A 21,321-nucleotide genomic window follows, 5' to 3' on the forward strand; every position below is an offset into this window, starting at 1 on the left:
TTCATAGCTCTTGTATATTTTACTTTTCCGGCTCCTACAGGACCAATAACTGCAACTAATCTACCAGGTTTTACGGTTAGATTGATATTTTCCAAAGAATTTTCAGTTTGAGCATCTGTCCACTTAGCAGTAGCATTAGAAACAACTATTCCTAGATTTCCCAATTGTTCAGGGTCATTTTGGTCATTCAGTGAGGATGTATCATTGTCATTAATAATGATTGGTTTTCTCACACCATTAGAAGCTTTGTCAGCCTTTGAACGATTTGCCACTTGAGTGTTTTTTTCTTCATACAATAGAAAATTCTAAAAAAAATACAAATATCGTTTAAATTATATTTATTGACTATAAATATATAAATTTTTTAAATAAACATAAAATTGTTTATACTTGAAGGCGTTTTATAGATATTAACATCTCAGCTATTTGTCCAATACCTTGAGGGAAAAATACCGTCATCGTTGTTCGTAATATATTGTAGTACGAAGTTATGACAAACACCTAAAAACATGAAAGTGTGTTAAATTTTGTATTATTTTAATTATAGTATAAAAATTATTACGGCAATTTATACTTTTTGAGCGGTGATAAAATTTCCGAGTAGCACGTACGATAAAATACTGAAGAACAGTGCAATTCTAGTATGAAACACTATGAATGATAATAAAACACCTCTTATGTAAGAGGATCCCTTAATTTGTTGAATTTCTTTCCTATCATTATATAAAACAAATTATAAATACGTTTAAATAAGTTGTATTTTTGTATTTACCAAGTCACAGCTTATATTAAGACTAATATATTATGAACGTACTTTCTAGCGTATTGTACAAGGTAAGCAAAAGGTTTTTCCCAAGTATACATTTTAATCACTTGTATACCAGAAATGATTTCATTCATCAAACGAACTCTTTCGTCAGTCCGGATGGCCGTTTTCATTCGAAGTTCCGAAGTTTTTTTACCCAACCATCCTAAAAGTTCAACATTGTTTCACATTATAATAAATATTAAACCCCATAATAGGTAACCTATATAGGTCCACTCTATATAAGGTATTTGGCATTAAAAAAAACTATCTTACAAACCTTGTAGAGGAATGAACATAAGTAAGGCGCCTACTCCAAATATTGACGACACGCCTACTTCTTGCCACAAAAAATATGTGACCACAATAGTTTCCAATGGACCGATCCATAGATAGTGCAGAAATATAACTGCTATATCGAATCGATTTACATCATTTGATAACAAATTTACTACTTGACCAACCGTGGTTTCACCAAGAGCAGTTTTACTTAGCCGTAATGCCTATACAATAATAAATGTCTTATTTTTTTTTATATACTTATTCATATTATTTATAAAGACAAGACTATTGATATAATTAACTGATATTTTTAAGTCAATAAATAATTATATTTTAAATCAAATCTAACAACAGTATTAACATTTTTTTAGCATTATATATATACAATAAAATAATTATAATACACAAACCATGCAAAAACATCAAATATTTTATTTTCTACGTTAAAATATTATTAAAGCTCAAACAACATGCACAAACAATATACAATTTATATACACAGAATTTATACACATCATTATTATTATAATACATTTTTGAAAATATTGGTACAGGTTGTAGGTAAGTGTGAATAATGTAGATACCTATATGAAAAAATGGATGTTTAACTGTAACTATCCAGAATAGTGGAAAATCAATTTTTAAAACCAAAAATTTGAAATTAATAAGGAGAATTATATTTGGATATTATAGCCCTGATTATAGGATAAGTTATATTTACTTATACTTGACTAAAAAAGGCATAATATATAATATATATATATAGTTCATGCGCTTCACAAGTAATTAGTATATATACATACCTACATACAAAAACTTAAGAAAAGACATTAAGTTATTTTGTAAGATATAAATCAAATATCACACACACACACACCAAATTTGCATTAGGTATTCAATAAATGTACTCACATATTGTTTCATATAAAGTACATTCACTATGAAATAAAATCATAAATAATATTAAGCATGAGTAATCCAAACATGTTTTTATTTTTTAAATTCATATAGGTTGTAACAGGTAAATATTTAGTTAGGTATGATTTAATTATAATTAATTGAATTTACTAATACATATTCAATTAAAACAAACTAAATTGTTTTTTGTAGTATAAAACGCGGAAAAAATATTTTATTTCAATAGAATCATGGGACAAATAAAAATGTAATCTATTCTTTAAAAGAAAGAAACTATTACATAATTTTATATTAACAGGTACAAATATGATGCAATAAACTAATACGCATTAAATATCATTTATTCATTATTTGATTTTATTATCAGTCAGAATTAATTTTAAAATAATCGAACAGTACAAGATTTATCAAAAATCAAAATAACAAAATTATAATTAATATAGATACTTACTACCTATATAGTAAATATTAGATGATATATGATTTTGATTCTACATAAAATACCACTGTTTTTACACATTGCATGACATTTTTTTAAGTTCTTACATTGTATTAACTGCAGAATGCAGATGTACCAAATTAAAAATCGAAGAACAGTAGGAAACAAAAACCTAATAAAAAATTATAAGCGATAAAATTAATCAGCTAGAAAATAAATAACATTAGATAGATAATTATTATTAGATCTGTAATAATGGACCAAATAACGAATATTCTTAACAATGAGATTATGTTTTATTTTATTACACATTATTGCGTATTAGGACTTATGTTATCTAAATTTTATTTATTAATTATTATAAAACAAATAGTTTATGTACAATCGCATCGACGAAAATAACTTATGTAATACATAATATTATACTAAAATAATATTATAGCATTGCTTGTATAGTTTATTTATATCAATCTTTATTGTTTTTATATTAGGCTAATTAGATAAAGATAACAAACAACTAACAAGGGATTACTCGTCACAATAATAAATAATAAATATAATAGAATATGGTTGTTTGATAAATGTTTAAATAATAATTAGAGTAATAACACATTAACTATAAAGAATGTAGTTAATAGGTATAATTAATTTTGAGTAAACAATCGAAAATAGAACAAGATGTGTTCCTTCCAAAGCTGCTTTCAAATAACTCACATAATCAAATTAAAAAAAAAAAACTCGTTAAGTTTTGTTAAGAATTTATATACCTTATAAAATATTGTTGAACAGCAGGCAACACGCATCTTCATCCCGCAATGTATGATTTCTAATTGTGTTGAATGATACAAGATCAGAGTAGCAAACATGCTCAACACCAAACCAAATGCATAAATATATGCGTGCTCTAAGTCGGATTGTCTGGACTCATCAGGGTCGAAATATGCTAACAGTCCGCCAATGAGCAGAGGCTGAGACATTCTACATAGGTACACACACATACACACACACACATACATATATATATATATATAGGTAAGTATATACACAGGAGCGTATTCAATGTCTTATGGAGGAAGGCGCACGAACAAAAAATCAAATTTACCTAATCGTGTGCCAGTGAGTGAAGAGTAAGAGAGGTCAATATTCTCAGTAATAAAACTTAAAACGTATAAAATAAGATGAATGGGTGGAAGGCCATATGGTGGGTACCATGTGCCCCTTAAATACGCCCCTGTATATATATATATATATATATATATACATATATGTAATATAAAACACATTATTCATTCTGTTGAAAATTATAATATTAATAAAAATAAAATTAAAAAATACAATATAATCCTATTTATGTTCTGCATAAATAATAAATTGTATACATACATTATTGTCCTAAACGTCTAAATTTAGACAATAAATAATATATTATATAATTCTCCTTTTTTTACTTACCAAACAACCAAAAAAATTAAAATGCACACTATACCCACACACATCAATCAATTATCTAGACTATAAATTGCATAAAATAAATCAAAAGAATGTTGGTATGTGTTCATTGATCAAATAATTAATATTTACTAGCATATATTTATCAAATTTCAAACAGTTGCAAAGTCACATACAAATGTAAGCATTGTACAGACCAGGTAACTTATGGGTGACAGTCATCGTCCAAGGGTATATGGCAAAAATACAGAAGCGGTTTAGACAAAATATCACAAAGAGAGTTATTCCCCGAAATTAGTAACAGGGGACAAAAAAATATTTTTATCCTCTAATTGTAGAATTTCTAAGTTCTTTTAGTTGGACTTAAGTTAAATTAATGTTATATTTTGAAATTTAAAATAGACATAAAAAGTCCAAAAGGAAAACAGAGTGATCACCATCATTATTCCTTTCAAAACCACTACTACAAAAATACATAAACTAAAATTTTGCCAACTATACAAAATAAAATAGAGAGAATGCAATCTTAAGATTTATTAGAAGTGTAAAAAGTTACTATACAAAAATTTGAAAATGAAAAGGACATGGTATCTAATAAGTAATAACATATTTATAATTTACATTATTAAGTTATATACATACAAAAACAACTAAGTTATTTATTACATTGATTAGGTATGCTTAGTACCCATGAAAAAACTAACAACCAACATTTTTAACTTAAAAAAAAAACCATTTTAGTTATTTTGTTTTTGTTAATAGGTAGATTTTGGCTTATTTATGGAATATAATAATGTATAGGTAAAACATATAGATCTTAGTTTTATATCTAACTAATTATATAATTAAGTATAGTTGTCAATACATTATAATACCTACACATACATACAAATATTAATAAAACCTAAAACCACATTAAGTTGTAATGAATGTCAAATATATATTTCAATATTAAAAATTATTAATTAATAAGTTAATAAAAACTCAAATGTTATTTTACATTAAAATATACCTAATCATTCAATTAATTTATACAATTACCTACTACCTAGTTTTTTTTCTTACAAAAACATGTTATTTTGGTTATTTTCTAAAATATAACAAAATATTGTAATATTTAATAACAGTTTTGACTACTAACTACAAAGTAATTGAATTTAGTATGATAAGTGCAAGTATACCTATTGTATTCTAGATGTGAATATAATAATCTACAATACTTGATAGATAATTAATAAAATATCTACTGAAATAAATTTTTAATGTTTATAATTTAAACATTTAACTAAAAATAAAATTATTTTCACACATGTTAAAAAGCACAAGAAACACATAAATATTAACAAGATTCAGTGCAATAGCAATAAAAAATAGCAATATAGCAAGTTGACTAGCAAAAGATAACATTACAAAAGCTTATTAAATTGAACTAATAGTAACCTACAAAGGAAAATGTTAAGCTAGAGAGTCTCATTCAGAAACAAAACGTTAAATTATTGAAATGATTATCATTTGAAATGTTGCTCACAAAAGATATTATAATATTTATTGTCTTTTGTAACTAGTATGCATATGCAGTCATTTAAATTATTATATCCGTACTTCAATATTAAAATAAAAATTACAGTTGTTTTCGACTAAATATAATATAAATTAAATGTTTGTATAATATCAATAATTTAAACTTTAATCAACAATTTAATAATGTAAACTTAAATTGATTTAAATTTAAATCACACCTAAGTGTCATACTGTAATTTTATTGAATAGAATTTGCCAATTAAATAAATAGCTTAACATAATTTATAACTGTTAAAAAGGGTTCATATTACTAGATTTAATTTCAATAATATTACCATAAATAAAACATTAATAATTGATTGTATTAATAATGTGGTTAGATAAATCTAATAATAATACTATTATATTTCAAGAAATAACTTCAATTTATTGAACTTGAAAAGGGATATGTATTAAAACCAACTATAATGTGTAAAACAAATATATATAGAATCAATATATTTTTTAAAAACATTTAATTCATACTCAAAATTAGATAAAAATGCTATCTTTTGTTTGCCAGGAAAATGCATTAAGCAATCACACTTGTGTTGGGTTAATTAAATACTCTTATCATGAAAAGGACCGCAAAGGTACCTTATTATAAATCAGAAAACACGTTGACACACGCATCTTCATGCCCATGTGCGTGGTGAGCATATCGTAGGCGGTGAAACCAAAAGTCTTGAACGCAACAGCTCCCAACAAACAAATCCCATAAACTATCCCAAGATGAGAAGACTGATCTGATGGTATGTCTGGTTCAAATTGTGCGATTATACGACCCAAGAAGAACGGCTGGCATACACTATATAAGTCATATCAAACACAAAAAATATTCTCTGATAATCAACACGGTTAATTAAAAAAATATATCTGATTTATCATGTCCCATATATATTTACTATGTTCTTCTAAAATATAATTGAAAACCAATTTCTTCACAGAGTTCTAACTTCTAACTATTATTAATAAGAAAAGTACTAAAATATACTAAATAAAATGTAATATTACATACAACTGTTACATTCATTATCAATTTAATTTTAAGAGAGATATTAATCAGTATGCACTACTTTTGTAGTTTTGTCCCTAGTGTTCATTATCAAATTTCATAGATTTTATGAAAAATTTTAATCAACTATTTTATTTTCATGAAATATAGATAGTACTCATGCACTTAAGATCAAATTATTTTTACAAATATTTTTAGTTTATAAATATGTATATATTAATTAATATGCGTACAATATACAACACAAATTATTAATAATAATGAAACAACAAACTATTAAACATTTGATTAAATATCTAAATTAAGCACATAATGAAAAATGCACATGATTTCATCAACAATAAGAATTAATTAAAACTATAGTTAATTATTATGTATTTTTATTTTTTAATACTATTAAATTCTATAACATAATTATTACGTAAAATTTCTAGAAGAATAAACTTGGGTGTGCAAGCACTACATATCTTGATTTTCTATTAGATTAAAACAATATAATAATTTATTGATAATTTCTTTAAAAATAATCATATAGTATTTATTTGGTAAGTATATTCGGTATATTATGTATATTTGGTAAGTTATTCTTCAAAGCTCTTTAAAAAAAGTACATAGAAATTTAAATCTTTACTCATACACTTTTACATCTAAACAAAGTTATTATTTGTTTATTTAAAGCTATATGCTGTAAGATATTAACTAACCAGTGGTATTATTAGGAAAAGAGAAATACAAAGGTCTTTTAGGCATGCACAAACTTTAATTTTAGATGCAGCATACAGAATAAAGAAGCCTTTTGTTTTACAATTGGTTAAATAAATTTTGAATAGCTAAAATTATTAATTGCAAGTATGTTGTACAGGTACACTGGTATAATAGAAAAATTGGTTCAAATACATTTTATCTAATTTTATTTAATAATGACTTTGCTCAGCAGGCCTGTCACTGACAGTGATTAAATGGCTATAACTTACACTGCCGTGGCCCATACGCCAATAATTTTTCCCAAAAAAATTTGCAGATGCTTGTACCCATACCTACAAAGGAGCCCTTATCTAATTTTAAAGACCTATTCAGTGTTGTGTAGTTTTTTAAAAAAGTAGGAAAGTAAATTGTAAATACTCACTAAAAGTTGAAATAAAAGGGAGAATAGTTTGTAACGTTCGTTACACCCTATATAAATAACTATTACACATTAAACACACTATAATATGATTAATTAACACAAAATATACACACTCAACACATTTCACACTTCCGAATTTTTATTTAATATATTAAAATGACACACAACAGCAGTTCGACACTGACCATCAACGAGTGTGAACCAAGTATTACAAATATTAACAGCCATCTACCAAACTGTTATGTATATTTTAAATATATAATTAATAGATATATAAACCAAACGTGTATTATTATTGATAATCACCTCATAATAGTGCTCTAACCCCCAGCTACGGAAAACTTATCCATAAGGAATAGAATACCTTCCCTGAATAACTAATATTGTAACAAGGTTCTCCGACCACGTTACAAGTTATATTAAATGATATCAAGTTTAACAGCAATACTCATTGCAAAAGATTATTTTGAATAAACTTTAGTTTATGAGTAAGAGTTTATTTTATTATTCACCATAAAAATAAACCGTAAGTAATATTTTTAGTGTACATATTTTAAATAAGGTTAAGGTACAATTTCAAGTCTGAAAGTATAAAACAAAAACAAATATTTAAATAATGATCAAATTAAATCAATACTAAATTTAAAATTCAAAACATATGAAAAATCACTATATATTTTCAATTTTTCAAATTAGTAATATTTGACGGATATTGCTAATTATAATACATTATATATTACATATAGTACATAAAAGAAAAAAAATAGTTATAACTTATAAGTTATAATTAAAGATCTAATATTAAATATCTAAATAAGATGTATACACTATACAGTGTATAAAATTGAAACTTAATCCATTACTTCTGAGTAAAATTCAAAAAGATAATTGTTTCGAATGTTCTTGTTATGCCATGCTATAAAATATTTTTGCCTACAGTATATAGAACCTTATAAATACCAGTTTTAAAACTTCAATCAAATCACTTCAAATGTTTAACTAAAGTTTTTGTCAACCAAACTATTTTAAATCATTTCTTATTATAAAAAAAATAATTTATTTAGATTTTTTTTATATAAATAATGATTTTGTATTTGTAATTATAGATTAGAATTGTAGAAAAGCACTCTATTACAAAAAATGCTTTTTAGATCTGATGAATAAATGTATATGTAAATAGTGGCAATGTATGTATTATGTTATTTTATTAAATAACTAGTAATTGACTATAAGATTTTGTATACTAATAATTGTAATTTGTAAAAATAATAATAATTTAATAATTCTAATAAATTGACATTGAACAAATCAGAATTAAGTTTTTCAAAGTGATTATACATAGATTCAAAAATAGTTTTAAATACACTAACTAAATCATTATTATTAGTTTATAAAATATCTAGTTGGTATGTAGAATAACTAGTTGAAGTATATATTTATGGTCTTATGAATTCATTCACTATATTAACTGAAAGTACCCAAAAATAATTCTATAAAATAACTATATAGTTATTTTATAAAATTACAGAATTTTATATATTAACGCTAACATATACACTATATAGTATACATTTATAAAACAATATACAGAAGAAAGACTACCTATATTAAAGATAATTATTAAAAACTTAAAACTTTCAAATCGAATATTTTTTTTAGCATTGTATATTGTTTTATTATAGGAACTAAAATCACTAAAATTACTAAATATCTTAAATTTAAAACTTTGTTTTTTAAAAAAATTACAAATAATTATTCCATATTATAAATACATTTATATCAAGTATTTAAATAAAAAATATTATCCAAATAATTAAATTGTTCATTTAGTTTTTCTAAGAATTATTAAAAAAAAAAAATTGTAAATAGGAGATACTATTATAAAAAAATAAAGTTTAATTAAATTCAGCTATTCCATTAAGTATATCTAATATTTTAGTTTATACATAATAATAATTATCATAAAAAATATTAAGAGCCAAGAGGGCAACCTAACCATCCTCGGGTTGGATAAAATTATCTGTAGCATATAGTTTTATCATATTAATATTTTGTAACTTATATAATGTACTTATATAATCATTTACGAGATGATAGGTATATATTTATAATTTATTTATCTACAACTGAAAAAATAATTATTTCAAATAACTTTGATGAATTATATCATGCTTAAAATATAAACTACTATTAATACTTCTAATTATTATAATACTTCATCAATGAATATCAAATTATACGAACACATACTAATATTTCAAATAAGTCCAATTAAATTTAAAGTATATTACATTGAAAAAATAAAATTTGAATTTTATTAATGAAATAAAAGTCATATTAGTATGTTATTAACTAAAATAATAATGCAAACACATATTGGTATCAATAAAATAAAGCAAATAATACATTTAAAATTTTCAATTTTGTTGTATGTACAGCTACTTTTCTAGTATAAAACAAAACAGAATTGTGCATGAAATAAATAAAAATTTGTACAAGCTTATTTAATTAGATTGTTAACAATGCAAAGTAAAGAGAAGATAGAAAAAGTAACAAAATAAGCAAAGATCACAACATCAACTACAATGCTATGTAATAAGATACATATATGAAAAAACCATCAGAAACTACGTTGAAAAAGAACTTAAGAATTCACGGTATTTAATACGGTAAATTTTTTTTTTAATTCTATCTAATATCATTATTTTTTAATTTTGAGAAATTTTTTTATAGGTTGTGTGTACCTTTGAGTAGATAATAGTGGTCACAGCAACACGTATTTTAAAACCAATTTCAACTTGACCAAGCATATATTGGTGCATTCCAATTGTGCACAACAATGTAGATAACAGCAATGCAATTGCAGCCACAATTGCTGTGTACAAGTCAGTAGTAGATGGTGAATCAAAATGACCAATCAGGTAACCAATAGATATGGGTTGAATCATCCTGAACAACCAATACAAGAGTACGTATTGATGAATAATAAAAATGTCTGTTAACCAGTATTAAGAAATCTAAGAAACATGAGTTCTTTAGAAATTAGAGTAAAATGTTTAAAACAAAAATACAAGTATCTAAAATTTAATACCAACATTATAACAACTAATTTTTAATCATACATTTTGCTAAATAAGTTTATAGAGTATATATTTAATGTATTATTATAAAATTTCAATCAGAGGGACCTAACATTATAATAATTAATAATTATATAACTTTATAAAAAAATAAAGCTTAGTTTATAATAACTAAGTTATGACCAAATGTAGTTAACAAATAATTATTTAAAATATGTAATTCAACTCTAATAATACTTTTTATAAATTTATAGCAAATCAATTTCAGAATAAATTTAAATTAAAAACCTAGTTATATAATTCAACTCTTTCAATAAATAAACACTAATTAATTTAAATGGAGATAATCCTATTTAGTTATAAAAATCTATAATATATCAATAAAAAAAATGTATAAAATTAGATAAGAAAGTCTAAAAAAGATATAAATACACAAAAATAATTTTAACAGTGTATTTAACTTTTAAAATATGTATTCTATTATTTGATTTTAGAATATAAAACAAATAAAAATAATTTTAAAAATCAAAGTAATTTAACATTAACTATAAATTATACATTGTAGAGATATACAATTAAAGGCATAAAAATAAATAAGCATACAAATTAAATTAAAAAAAAAAATCAATACACAAGCACTAAAACTTAAAAATGATAATTGTACAACAAGCATTAATGCATCAGTAACAATCTACAATTAATTATTCAATGATTTTTTTGAGTCTAAAAATATTAATATCTGAAAAAATAATACTTAAGTCAATTTATAATGTAGTAGGAACTATATTTACTCAACTATTTTATTATATATTTAGTTATTGTAGCAGTAAGACGAAACTTATTAACATTAATGTGGAAATGATAGAAAAATTATAATTCACTAGTCATAATACATTTGTACATTTTTTTTACCAAACTGAATCTAACTTTATTTGTTGAGTCAATACAAAGATGTGGGTAAATGTAATGTTTAATGACCTAAACTTATTAATGTGAATAATATAAAACTATGATTATTATAATACTTATGTAATTTATACAACAAACAAACAACAATTAATTTCAATCTATAAATAATAATTGTTTTGTAAATTAAATTATTCAACTAATTTAATGCTTTTATATTTTAGTAAATTATTGTAAGAATATAAAAGCAATTACAAATAATGGATTAAATTTAAATGTAAAGTAGAATGCAATATTTTTATTTTTTAAACAAGGACTTGCTCTACTGTAAGGTAGATAATATACCTTATCATTCAGTAAATCACTGTAATTAATGTCTTAAATTTGAATTAAATGATAATTCATTGTATATAATAAAATAATTCTGAATGAAGAAGAAGCATGGAATATAATTTCTAACACTAGATTGACTGATTATTATATTATATTTAAATTATTTGTAAAAATGTCTTAATTCAGTTCAAGTTTAACTATTTTTAACAAAAGTAGCTTAAAATAAGAGTCCAGATTTGTAATTAAAAACATATTTTTAACGTAAGAAATGTTTGCGTTTCACAACCTATAGAATCAATCAAAAAAGTTTGTTTTGTATATCTGTAGATAATTTTACCTCAAATATTAATTAAGAATATTTTCAATTTTTCAGTTATTTTGGTAGTATATAGATAGAAGATATCAAACAAATTCAGAAAAATCAAATATACCACTAGCTGACTTAACAGGGATTATAATATTATGAACAAAACATTTCCATTTGAAGAGAAACACAAGTGCTTAATGAAAGTGAAAATAGGTAATGAATAAACATAGTTGAAACATAACAAAAGCAACTAAATAGAATTGGAGGTAACATATCAGTTCCTGGACAGATATCAAGACCTTTGATTTCCTTTACTGTAATTGTTAAATTACAATCTCTACTAAATCCTCTAAAGGATTAAAAGATAACTAAGTCTACTCAAGTCGTTTTTTATAAGTGATGCAAAACAGAAAATAGATTAGATAGTAGTTTCAGAACATAGTATTTGGCAAAGATTCACTTTTTTGGTTTTGTTTGTATAACTCCAAAATAAGCATTGAATTGTAGCTAAAATATTTTCAGATATTTTACAGGCTAATATATTCGAAAGACACTTTCACAAAAAGCTCTAATATAAAAATAATCTTTACTATTTAAGTACCTAAACTTTTGAATTTAGTATGTATTATTTTTTTATTTTTTAACAATTCACAGAGTTTGAACGTGAACTTACAATATTATAAAAATAATTGTAATAATTTATTTTTACAATTTAGAAAACTGAAATATAAGTAGTTCTTTAAAATTTATTTTATTTCACAATATTCATTATTAGCCATAACAATTTTTTCAATCTACGGTACTTCTAATTTATACTTTTATGATGAAAGTTAACAGTGGCATAGATACGATTTTTTTCTGGGGGAGAGGTTGTATTATATTTATGATGCAAATTACGAGATATTAGTACTTCGTTTTTATTTTGTTCTAACCATTATGTAAAATATTTTGGTTTTGGGGGGGGGGGGGGGGTGGAAACCTCTAACACCATCCCCGTAAATACGCCACTAAAAGTTAATATTTTTAGATTTTATTCTAAATTACTATATAAAAGACTAAAATAATGAATCACTTAAAACAGAGTACTCTTAAAATTAAAAGTTGATCATACAATTAAATAATTAATAATAAACTAGTTTTAATTAATATATATTAATTAAATACCTTTTCAGTATTTAATTATAGAATTATCTATATTACCCATATATATATATTATATATTATTAATCTAGGAAATAATCAACATCAGATTTATTATTTTTCTTTAACATAATAATTTAAAACTATAACCTTGAATTAAATTATGATTATATAAGGTAACAAAAAGCTCATAAAACTTAATTTAATTTAATTTTTATTCACATATGTGCAAATTTAATCCAACTTAACTTAAACACTTCTAAATAATTTAAAATTTTGTCACGTCAACTTATTTAAGGTCAACAAGTAGTCATTGCTAATATATATTTATTTCTAATTTAACAGAACATATACATTTATACTAAAATATAAAAGTTAGACTTATTTTATAACTATCGAGATAAAACTTACTATATTCATCTAAAAATAATTTATACCTTTCCTATTAAAGTCTTCACCCTTAAATGAATAATATTCTTAGTTAATTGTTTGGATTAGTTTAAAAATTATTTATATAGGTATATATATATTTTTTTAACTATCAAAGAAATTAATTAACTTAACTAACAAATATATTTCAATTTTAAAAGTATCAAACAATTAAGCATCAAATTACTATTTAAAGTTTTCCTTGAGACAAATAAATCTTACCTTAATACAATTTCAACAATTGAAAGTAAGAATCCATATAACATTAACTTAGGTCCAAACATTTGAAGTAATGCTCTTAATAGGCTAGGCTGTCGATTTGTTTGTTTTGCTTTAGCTAATTCTAATCTCCATTTCCTTAAAACAAAATATGTATAAGTACACGGGCATAGCGAGGGTGGGGCAGGTGTGGGCACTTGCCCACCCCAGCTGCATTCAATTTGCGCCTCAAATTGAACTAAAACAATTTTTTTATATAATTATTATTGGCATTTTTATAATCTTGTTTTAATCCCCCCCCCCCCGATTGAAATCCTAGCTACGCCCATGTATAAGTATGTTTGATATAGTTCATAAATTTGACTATTTCATAGATTTACTTTTCTAATTCATTTCCCAATGTTGCTGAAGAATGATCATTTAGTGTTGTATACAAATCATTTACTTCTAAATCTCTTTTTCGTCCGGTTTTGAATAACTTTAATGTCCATCTGAATAAAATAAAATATAAATTAAAAAAATCAATTGGTACTTATTAACTATACATAATATAAATTCAATTATTAACTAAATTTCGATAACAATATTAACAATATAAAAATTAAAAAACAATATATTTAAGACACAACTACACAAGCTTACAGCTTAATATACCTATAAATTATTGTTTTCTAGGCCAAAATCTAATTTTAATATATCACATGAAAAACATGCTATTTGACTTTTAACTATTCTTTAGGTTGAGTTTGAAATCTAATTTCACCTTTTTCCAGTAAAAATTATCTACACAATGGAACAGGGGCGAAATGATTGTATTAATAATATATAAAATAATAATAAATAATAATAATAAAATAATTTAAAGTTCGCAGCCTTTGCAATAGTTAATTTATAATAACAATTGTTAATAATTATACATATATTATATTCTTACGTTATGATCCATTTATAATTGAGATACCTATGTATTTTAATACCTAGAAATAATTATACCGATGAGGACGTTACAAAATATACATCCAACATTACTACTACCAAAATTATATTATTTTCAATTATTCACAAATAAGTTGATTAATTGTTATTTTAAAATATAAAAACTTATTTAGTATTTTTTATCTCATTTTCTTTATGAATAATAATCGTATTTAATTAGAACGAAAACAAATCGTGAAGTTAGTACGTACTAATGTACTATACAAGTATAAATGTATATTGTATATAAAAGTATAAAAGTAGCTACCTAATGCTAATTCGGTATGCGCTATACGGGAAGTAAACTAAGAAAACATTTTTAACTAGAATAATATATAGATAAGGAATATTGTACAAAACATATATCTTGAACAAGTAATGATGTAATGCGAAGAGGTACAATTGCCATTAGAAATAATAAGATACAAGTATCATTCTAGTACTCCCATATATACAAATATATAAGTAGGAATTACATTTTAAATTATCCTTTCAATACTTATTATTATTTATATTTTTATTTTAACAAGAGAATAATAGGTATATAAAAAAACATAAAAACATATTTTGAACGTGTGATATGCATGTCTTATATTTTAGTAAAATGTTATCTTTACGGATTTCCTATTTAATATATTTTAAAATTAACATATTGCATTTATTTGCAGTGCTTTTAATTTAATTTAAAAACACGATGGATTTTAAATATATAATTTATTGTTATCAAAACAATTTTGAACACTAAAAATGTATTAGTAAGTAAATTTAATACACCAGAAAAACTTAAATTTATTCTATATATATATACATATATTTATTGCATTTATAAATTAATACTATAAATTAAACAATACTGTTGATAATACAACCCATCAAAAATAATTTTAATTAAGAATTAAGCAGTAAATATAGAAAATTACTCATAAATTCTTTTCGACAGAGTACATATTTTTTTATATTTAATTTATCCATAGTAAATTACCCAAATGTGAGAATTTCAAAAATGTTGGCTTTGGCTCTAGGATGAGAAGGCCGCTCTTCTTTAAACCCAGCATCCATATTTTACCTAAAATAAAATAAAATATAAATTATTATTTACGATAAATAAACATTTGTAATTTTTTTTATCATCAGTGGCTTATGCGAATGTACATATAATGTGAAGGTACTGTACATTATAAATAATATACAATTTTCAAATATAAATTACGGCATTCGACGATCGTAAAGTCAATACATGTTATTATATTAAATATATACTGTTCCCTATGAATACAATTTTAAAGTAGCATTAATAAATCAAATGATTAAAAAAAATGCTGATTTAGGATGATAAATCATTTAATTTTAAAAATGATTATTCATAGCCATATATCTAATATCTATGTATACACAAATCCAGTTACAATTATTTTTATTACGAGCGTTGGAAGTTAAAATGTTGACGAATTTGTAAGTGCAAACGTAAAATAACCTTTTATCTTCTATCATTGTTTTGTTGTAGTATATATATAAAAAAATGAATTCAAAAACTTAAAACATTTCACTTTTTCTAAAATTATTATTTTCTATATACACGACAAATCTATTATTTAAGTAATCAGGAAATTCTACATTTACAGAAAGTGGAATCTACTTATAAGTTAATAATATAGGAATAATGTAATATACTTATAAAAATGTATTAAAAATGTCTACAAACCAACTTAGGTACTCTTGGAAAAAATATTACAAATAATAATATAAATAAATCGTTATAAAATATTCTAAGAAATAAAGGCTGGCCTACCTCTCCGTTAACATCGTCATTCATATGCAATGATTAATCAATAATCATTTAATTTAAACTCATATATTTATAATACATTCATATTACAGTGATCTACTCAATGACCAAGTATACCGCCTAAACGGATTAAATCTTCTATAGAGTATCTATATATAGCAGCAGAGCAATGACTTCCATAGTTTTTTAATTTTACTTATTTTATACGATTTTTTTAAAAACAACTGAACAAAAAAATGCGAAGTTTTTTAATGTACAATATGTATGAACCTATTATTCACCTATTAAAATGTTAAAACCTGCAACTGTAACTTGTTGCTTGCATTATGTTAAATTGTGTTTGATTGATAATTTATTTCTGCCAATGCCCAATGTATAAATTGTCATATACAAACTATCCAGGAAATTATTAACAAATATAAAACATTTTAAATAAATTTAAGATAAATGATTTTTAAACATTTATATTAAAATTGAATATTAAATTATTTCAATAAATTAATGGCAGTAATAAAATGTAAAAATTAGACAAGTAATTAATACTGTTATTCTAATTCAAAAAAATTATGAGATCTTCAAACTTAACGAACAATGCAATATTTAACAAGTGAACGAATTGTAAGAACAACCTTGAATACTAGAGTAATTAGAGAATACTATATAATAAATAGTAACATACGTCATGCACAACAAAAGTAGACATTGAGCAAAACAATAATGAAAATGATCGTTCATTGGAACCATAGGTATATAATATGTCAAGGGCGTATAAAATCATCACATATAAAACCAGGTAAATTCAAACAATTTACATACCTATATGAGTTCCAGTTGTTTAGTAGATAATATAAATTAAGTAAAAAATATACTATACGAACATTAAAAATATCTTTTACTGATAATGAATTACCTTGAATAACCTTTGATAACTTCATTGATTTTGTGCACAACCAAAAATTTAAATATTACAGTTAAATAAAAAATGTATGCATATTATATGTTATTATTTAAGCAGGTGAAAGATGAATCATGTAAAAAGAGTATTTAACCAACAAACGTTTTTAAGAATATAAAAAATAAAACATGAAAGACGGACAGTAAAATTAATGATAAATCGTTACATTTAAAAAAATTAGTTCTAAAAGGAATTTAAATAATTTAATTTAAGATAATACAAAAATTAAACAAAATGAAAAAATTAATATTAATATAAAATAGAAGTAATTTTATTCAAATTTATACCAAAAAAATAATTAATAGAAAAACATAATGCAGGGATAGTCTTGTAATTTTTTATAAATAATAAAAAAATCGCTGTCAAAATATTACATTTATACATTATCGCTCAAATTTTAAATTTACGCATTATTATTATAATAAAATTATACGTTATACGTATAGACTATAAATCAATAATCCATTTAATAAATAATTAATATTGTAATTGATAATTTAAATTGGAATATATTTAGTGAAAATTGTATTATATTATATTTTTTGTTTTTATTATCTTATTATTTTTTACCCCAGTTTACATAGTTTAAGTTATGAAAAATACATAACATAAATGTAGAAATAAAAGAAAAAAAATCTTTTTAATAACAATTAAACTGCAGAAAGACAAAAAAAAAATGGTCAATATTTATTATAATAATTAATATCATCAAAATACAACTGAACGCTTTTTTTATAATTTCTAATTCCGTAAACTGCAAACCTGTATAAAATGTGAATAAATACCTATATTATATTTATGAGACAAATATTATATTTCAAAGGAGCAATAAATCATTTTTTTTTTTTTAAGTAAACGAAACCTGTTGGCTGTTATGCTATTTAGCTACGATAAGCTAATGTACCTTGATTAAAATAAACATCATTTCAGTCAAAATTGGACCACCACATTGTTTAGACATGATTTATATAAGTTACATAAACTTTATCATGGTTAATAAACTCATTTATTTATTTTTTCAAGATAACATTTACGTATTGCGCAATGTTCACATTTCGTAAATCATAATATAATTAGTCACAAAAAAAATTTCTTATCACTTAGCAATATTCATAAATAGAACTATGTAAAAAATTCTTTGATTGACCATTAAATCAACATTTTCAAATGTTATCTAATTCTATATATTTTATGGAATAATATTAATATATCCACAATAATAACATAAAATAACATTTAAATAAAAGTTCGGGATACAAATTGATTTTGGAATACTTGTACACTCGTCCCATTTCGATCGGCTATAGTACCAAATTGATTCTCGAGCCCCAACCCCACATGACAAATTGGTTCCGATTTGAAAAAGGTATTTTATAAAGGTAAGCCGTATTGGTTCTCGTTTAATTATTCTCATATTCCTTCTCAATTGTATAGGCTTAGGACTATCAATTTTAAAGTAGGCTTGGTTAAAAATAACAATCAACAACTTAGTTTCCTTTTCACTAAAAATATACTCCATAATAACGAACAATTAAAATTAAAAAATATAAATTAAAATACGATCGATGTAAAAGCGATAACAAATGTATATATAGGTACGAGTATATAATATTACGTGTGTTATTCGAGACTGTACAGTGCTCGTTAACATTATTGTCATACGTATACATAGAATAATATAGGTATACGATATATTATGATATATCTCATAAAGCAATATAAGTATATCTAAATCGTCAACTTATCGATCGGGGTATCAGCGATATTTTTTAAACCTCCAACAATCTATGGTTGTTATAGACTATAGAGTGTTAGTACATTTATATTTTATACTATCTAATTTATATTTTGACCTAAACGCAAACGGGAACCAATTCGGCTCAACTTAATAAAATACCTTTTTCGAACTAAAACCAGTAATTCGATCAAATGATAACCAATATTCGGTTACTCCCTTTCGATCATTTAAATCAATTTAATATAATATGTATTTTTTAATTTTTAAACAATTTTAATGTTTTGAATTTAGCTAAAAACTTAAGCTTAGATAGACTCACAAAGTATTAAATAGGATATTTTTCAAACGTTATAATCTATTAATGTGATTATAGTAAAAATTGTTCAAATGTACAATGTATTACATAGGAAATTTTGTATCAAAATAGTTTAAAATTATAATTATTTATAAAATTTTAAAACATAAGTTTAAATTTATTTTATAATGACTAGTGTAAGAAATAGTTCAACAGCTCCAGATATCATAAATAAAATATAAATTCATATTTATAATTGTATAAAACTGGGCACAGACAATAGACATAATAATATATACATTACTTAATAATATAGTATAATACACTCTATTAAAATTCTATCTATGATAAAAGTACGTAATTATACAATATTAATTAGTACGTGTACAAGTTATAAATATTCGTCATAAAATTGTGATAACGATAATTTATAAACAGCTATAATGGGGGATTATTTTTCACATAAGTTCAACTATATATCAATTGCAATAAATTACACTACCTATATCATTATACATTATACTTACAAAACATTAAAAACTATAATTGTACTTTAAATATGTAATTATTATGATATTAATAGTTAATAATTCAATTAATTCAAGTTAAAAATAATATTACCTATAAGAAGTAACGAATACAAATTTATATCAGAAAATGTTATAGATAATATATGAATATATGTATACGAAAGAATTTATTGTTACATGAATTTTACAAAAAATTAAAACTATACAAATTATAAAGTGGGCTCTAATATAAGTAATTATGATATATCTACTAATTTATTAGTTATATTAGTAACATTCAATCATATTATAATATTATATTCTATCGTCTGATAGTGTATAACATGATGCATGATGCACCATGTGTCCATGTACCTAAACTTTAAAGAAAAATGTATCGAATAACTTTTACTCAAACATTGTCGTACCTAGTTTAGAGAAATTAATAGAAACACTTTATTTTTAGGTACCAAAATATTGCTTAACAAAAATAAAAATTACAATAGGTAGGAACCTAATATTAACTGTACTTTTCTAAAAAGAGTATAGTGAAGTACCTAAAGAATAATGTTTATCGTTTTATCTCCATTAATAACATTTTTGTAAATATAATTTTTGAGAATATTAAACGTCGAAAGTTAAATTATTAATTTTAATCAAGCGTAAAAATGAATTGTACATTTGTAATTCAAAAGGTAATATTTTAAAATTTTAGGTATAGTCGAGAAATAACATGTATATATTTGCGTTAATAACTAAAAATGTTACCATTTTACCATTTTTTTTTTATATTTATAAGACATAATATTCTAGTAAGAATTAGTATAATATAGGTCATAAGCATATGAGTATACACGTCCGACATTTCTTGCAATAGGTTGTCAAGAGCAATTATTGTTAGGTATAGGAAGAATAATAGTCAATACAGCTGTGCATATGATGGGTCCTAAAGTGTACGCTCTTTTTTTAAAATATGGTTATATTTGTAATTGAACTTCTTTCTCTTTCTCAATATCTATGGGTGTAGATAGTTATAACTTTATAAGTTTTATGGT

The 21,321-nt window shown here is 23.2% G+C and overlaps 1 protein-coding gene across 4 annotated transcripts in view; it reads right to left on the minus strand.

Annotated features, from left to right (window-relative positions):
- The window catches only part of LOC114120579 (probable multidrug resistance-associated protein lethal(2)03659), a 39,938-nt gene that overhangs the window by 5,717 nt on the left and 12,900 nt on the right, over positions 1-21,321 (minus strand). Inside the window, exons 2-10 of one of the 4 annotated variants that reach the window (XM_027982525.2) lie at positions 15,966-16,049; positions 14,389-14,499; positions 14,012-14,146; positions 10,339-10,543; positions 1,086-1,308; positions 815-971; positions 575-713; positions 391-501; positions 24-305 (exon numbers count right to left, since the gene is read on the minus strand). In XM_027982525.2, the coding sequence (XP_027838326.2) occupies positions 24-305; positions 391-501; positions 575-713; positions 815-971; positions 1,086-1,308; positions 10,339-10,543; positions 14,012-14,146; positions 14,389-14,499; positions 15,966-16,042 (1,440 nt within the window). In that variant the 5' untranslated portion in view covers positions 16,043-16,049. Of the gene's footprint in view, positions 1-23; positions 306-390; positions 502-574; positions 714-814; positions 972-1,085; positions 1,309-3,211; positions 3,423-6,050; positions 6,262-10,338; positions 10,544-14,011; positions 14,147-14,388; positions 14,500-15,965; positions 16,050-21,321 lie in introns of those variants that run through there. The other 3 variants (XM_027982523.2, XM_027982524.2, XM_027982528.2) reach the window with 3 other exon arrangements.

This window comes from Aphis gossypii, chromosome 3 (genome assembly GCF_020184175.1).
Source record: "Aphis gossypii isolate Hap1 chromosome 3, ASM2018417v2, whole genome shotgun sequence".
NCBI classification, from domain to species: domain Eukaryota; kingdom Metazoa; phylum Arthropoda; class Insecta; order Hemiptera; family Aphididae; genus Aphis; species Aphis gossypii.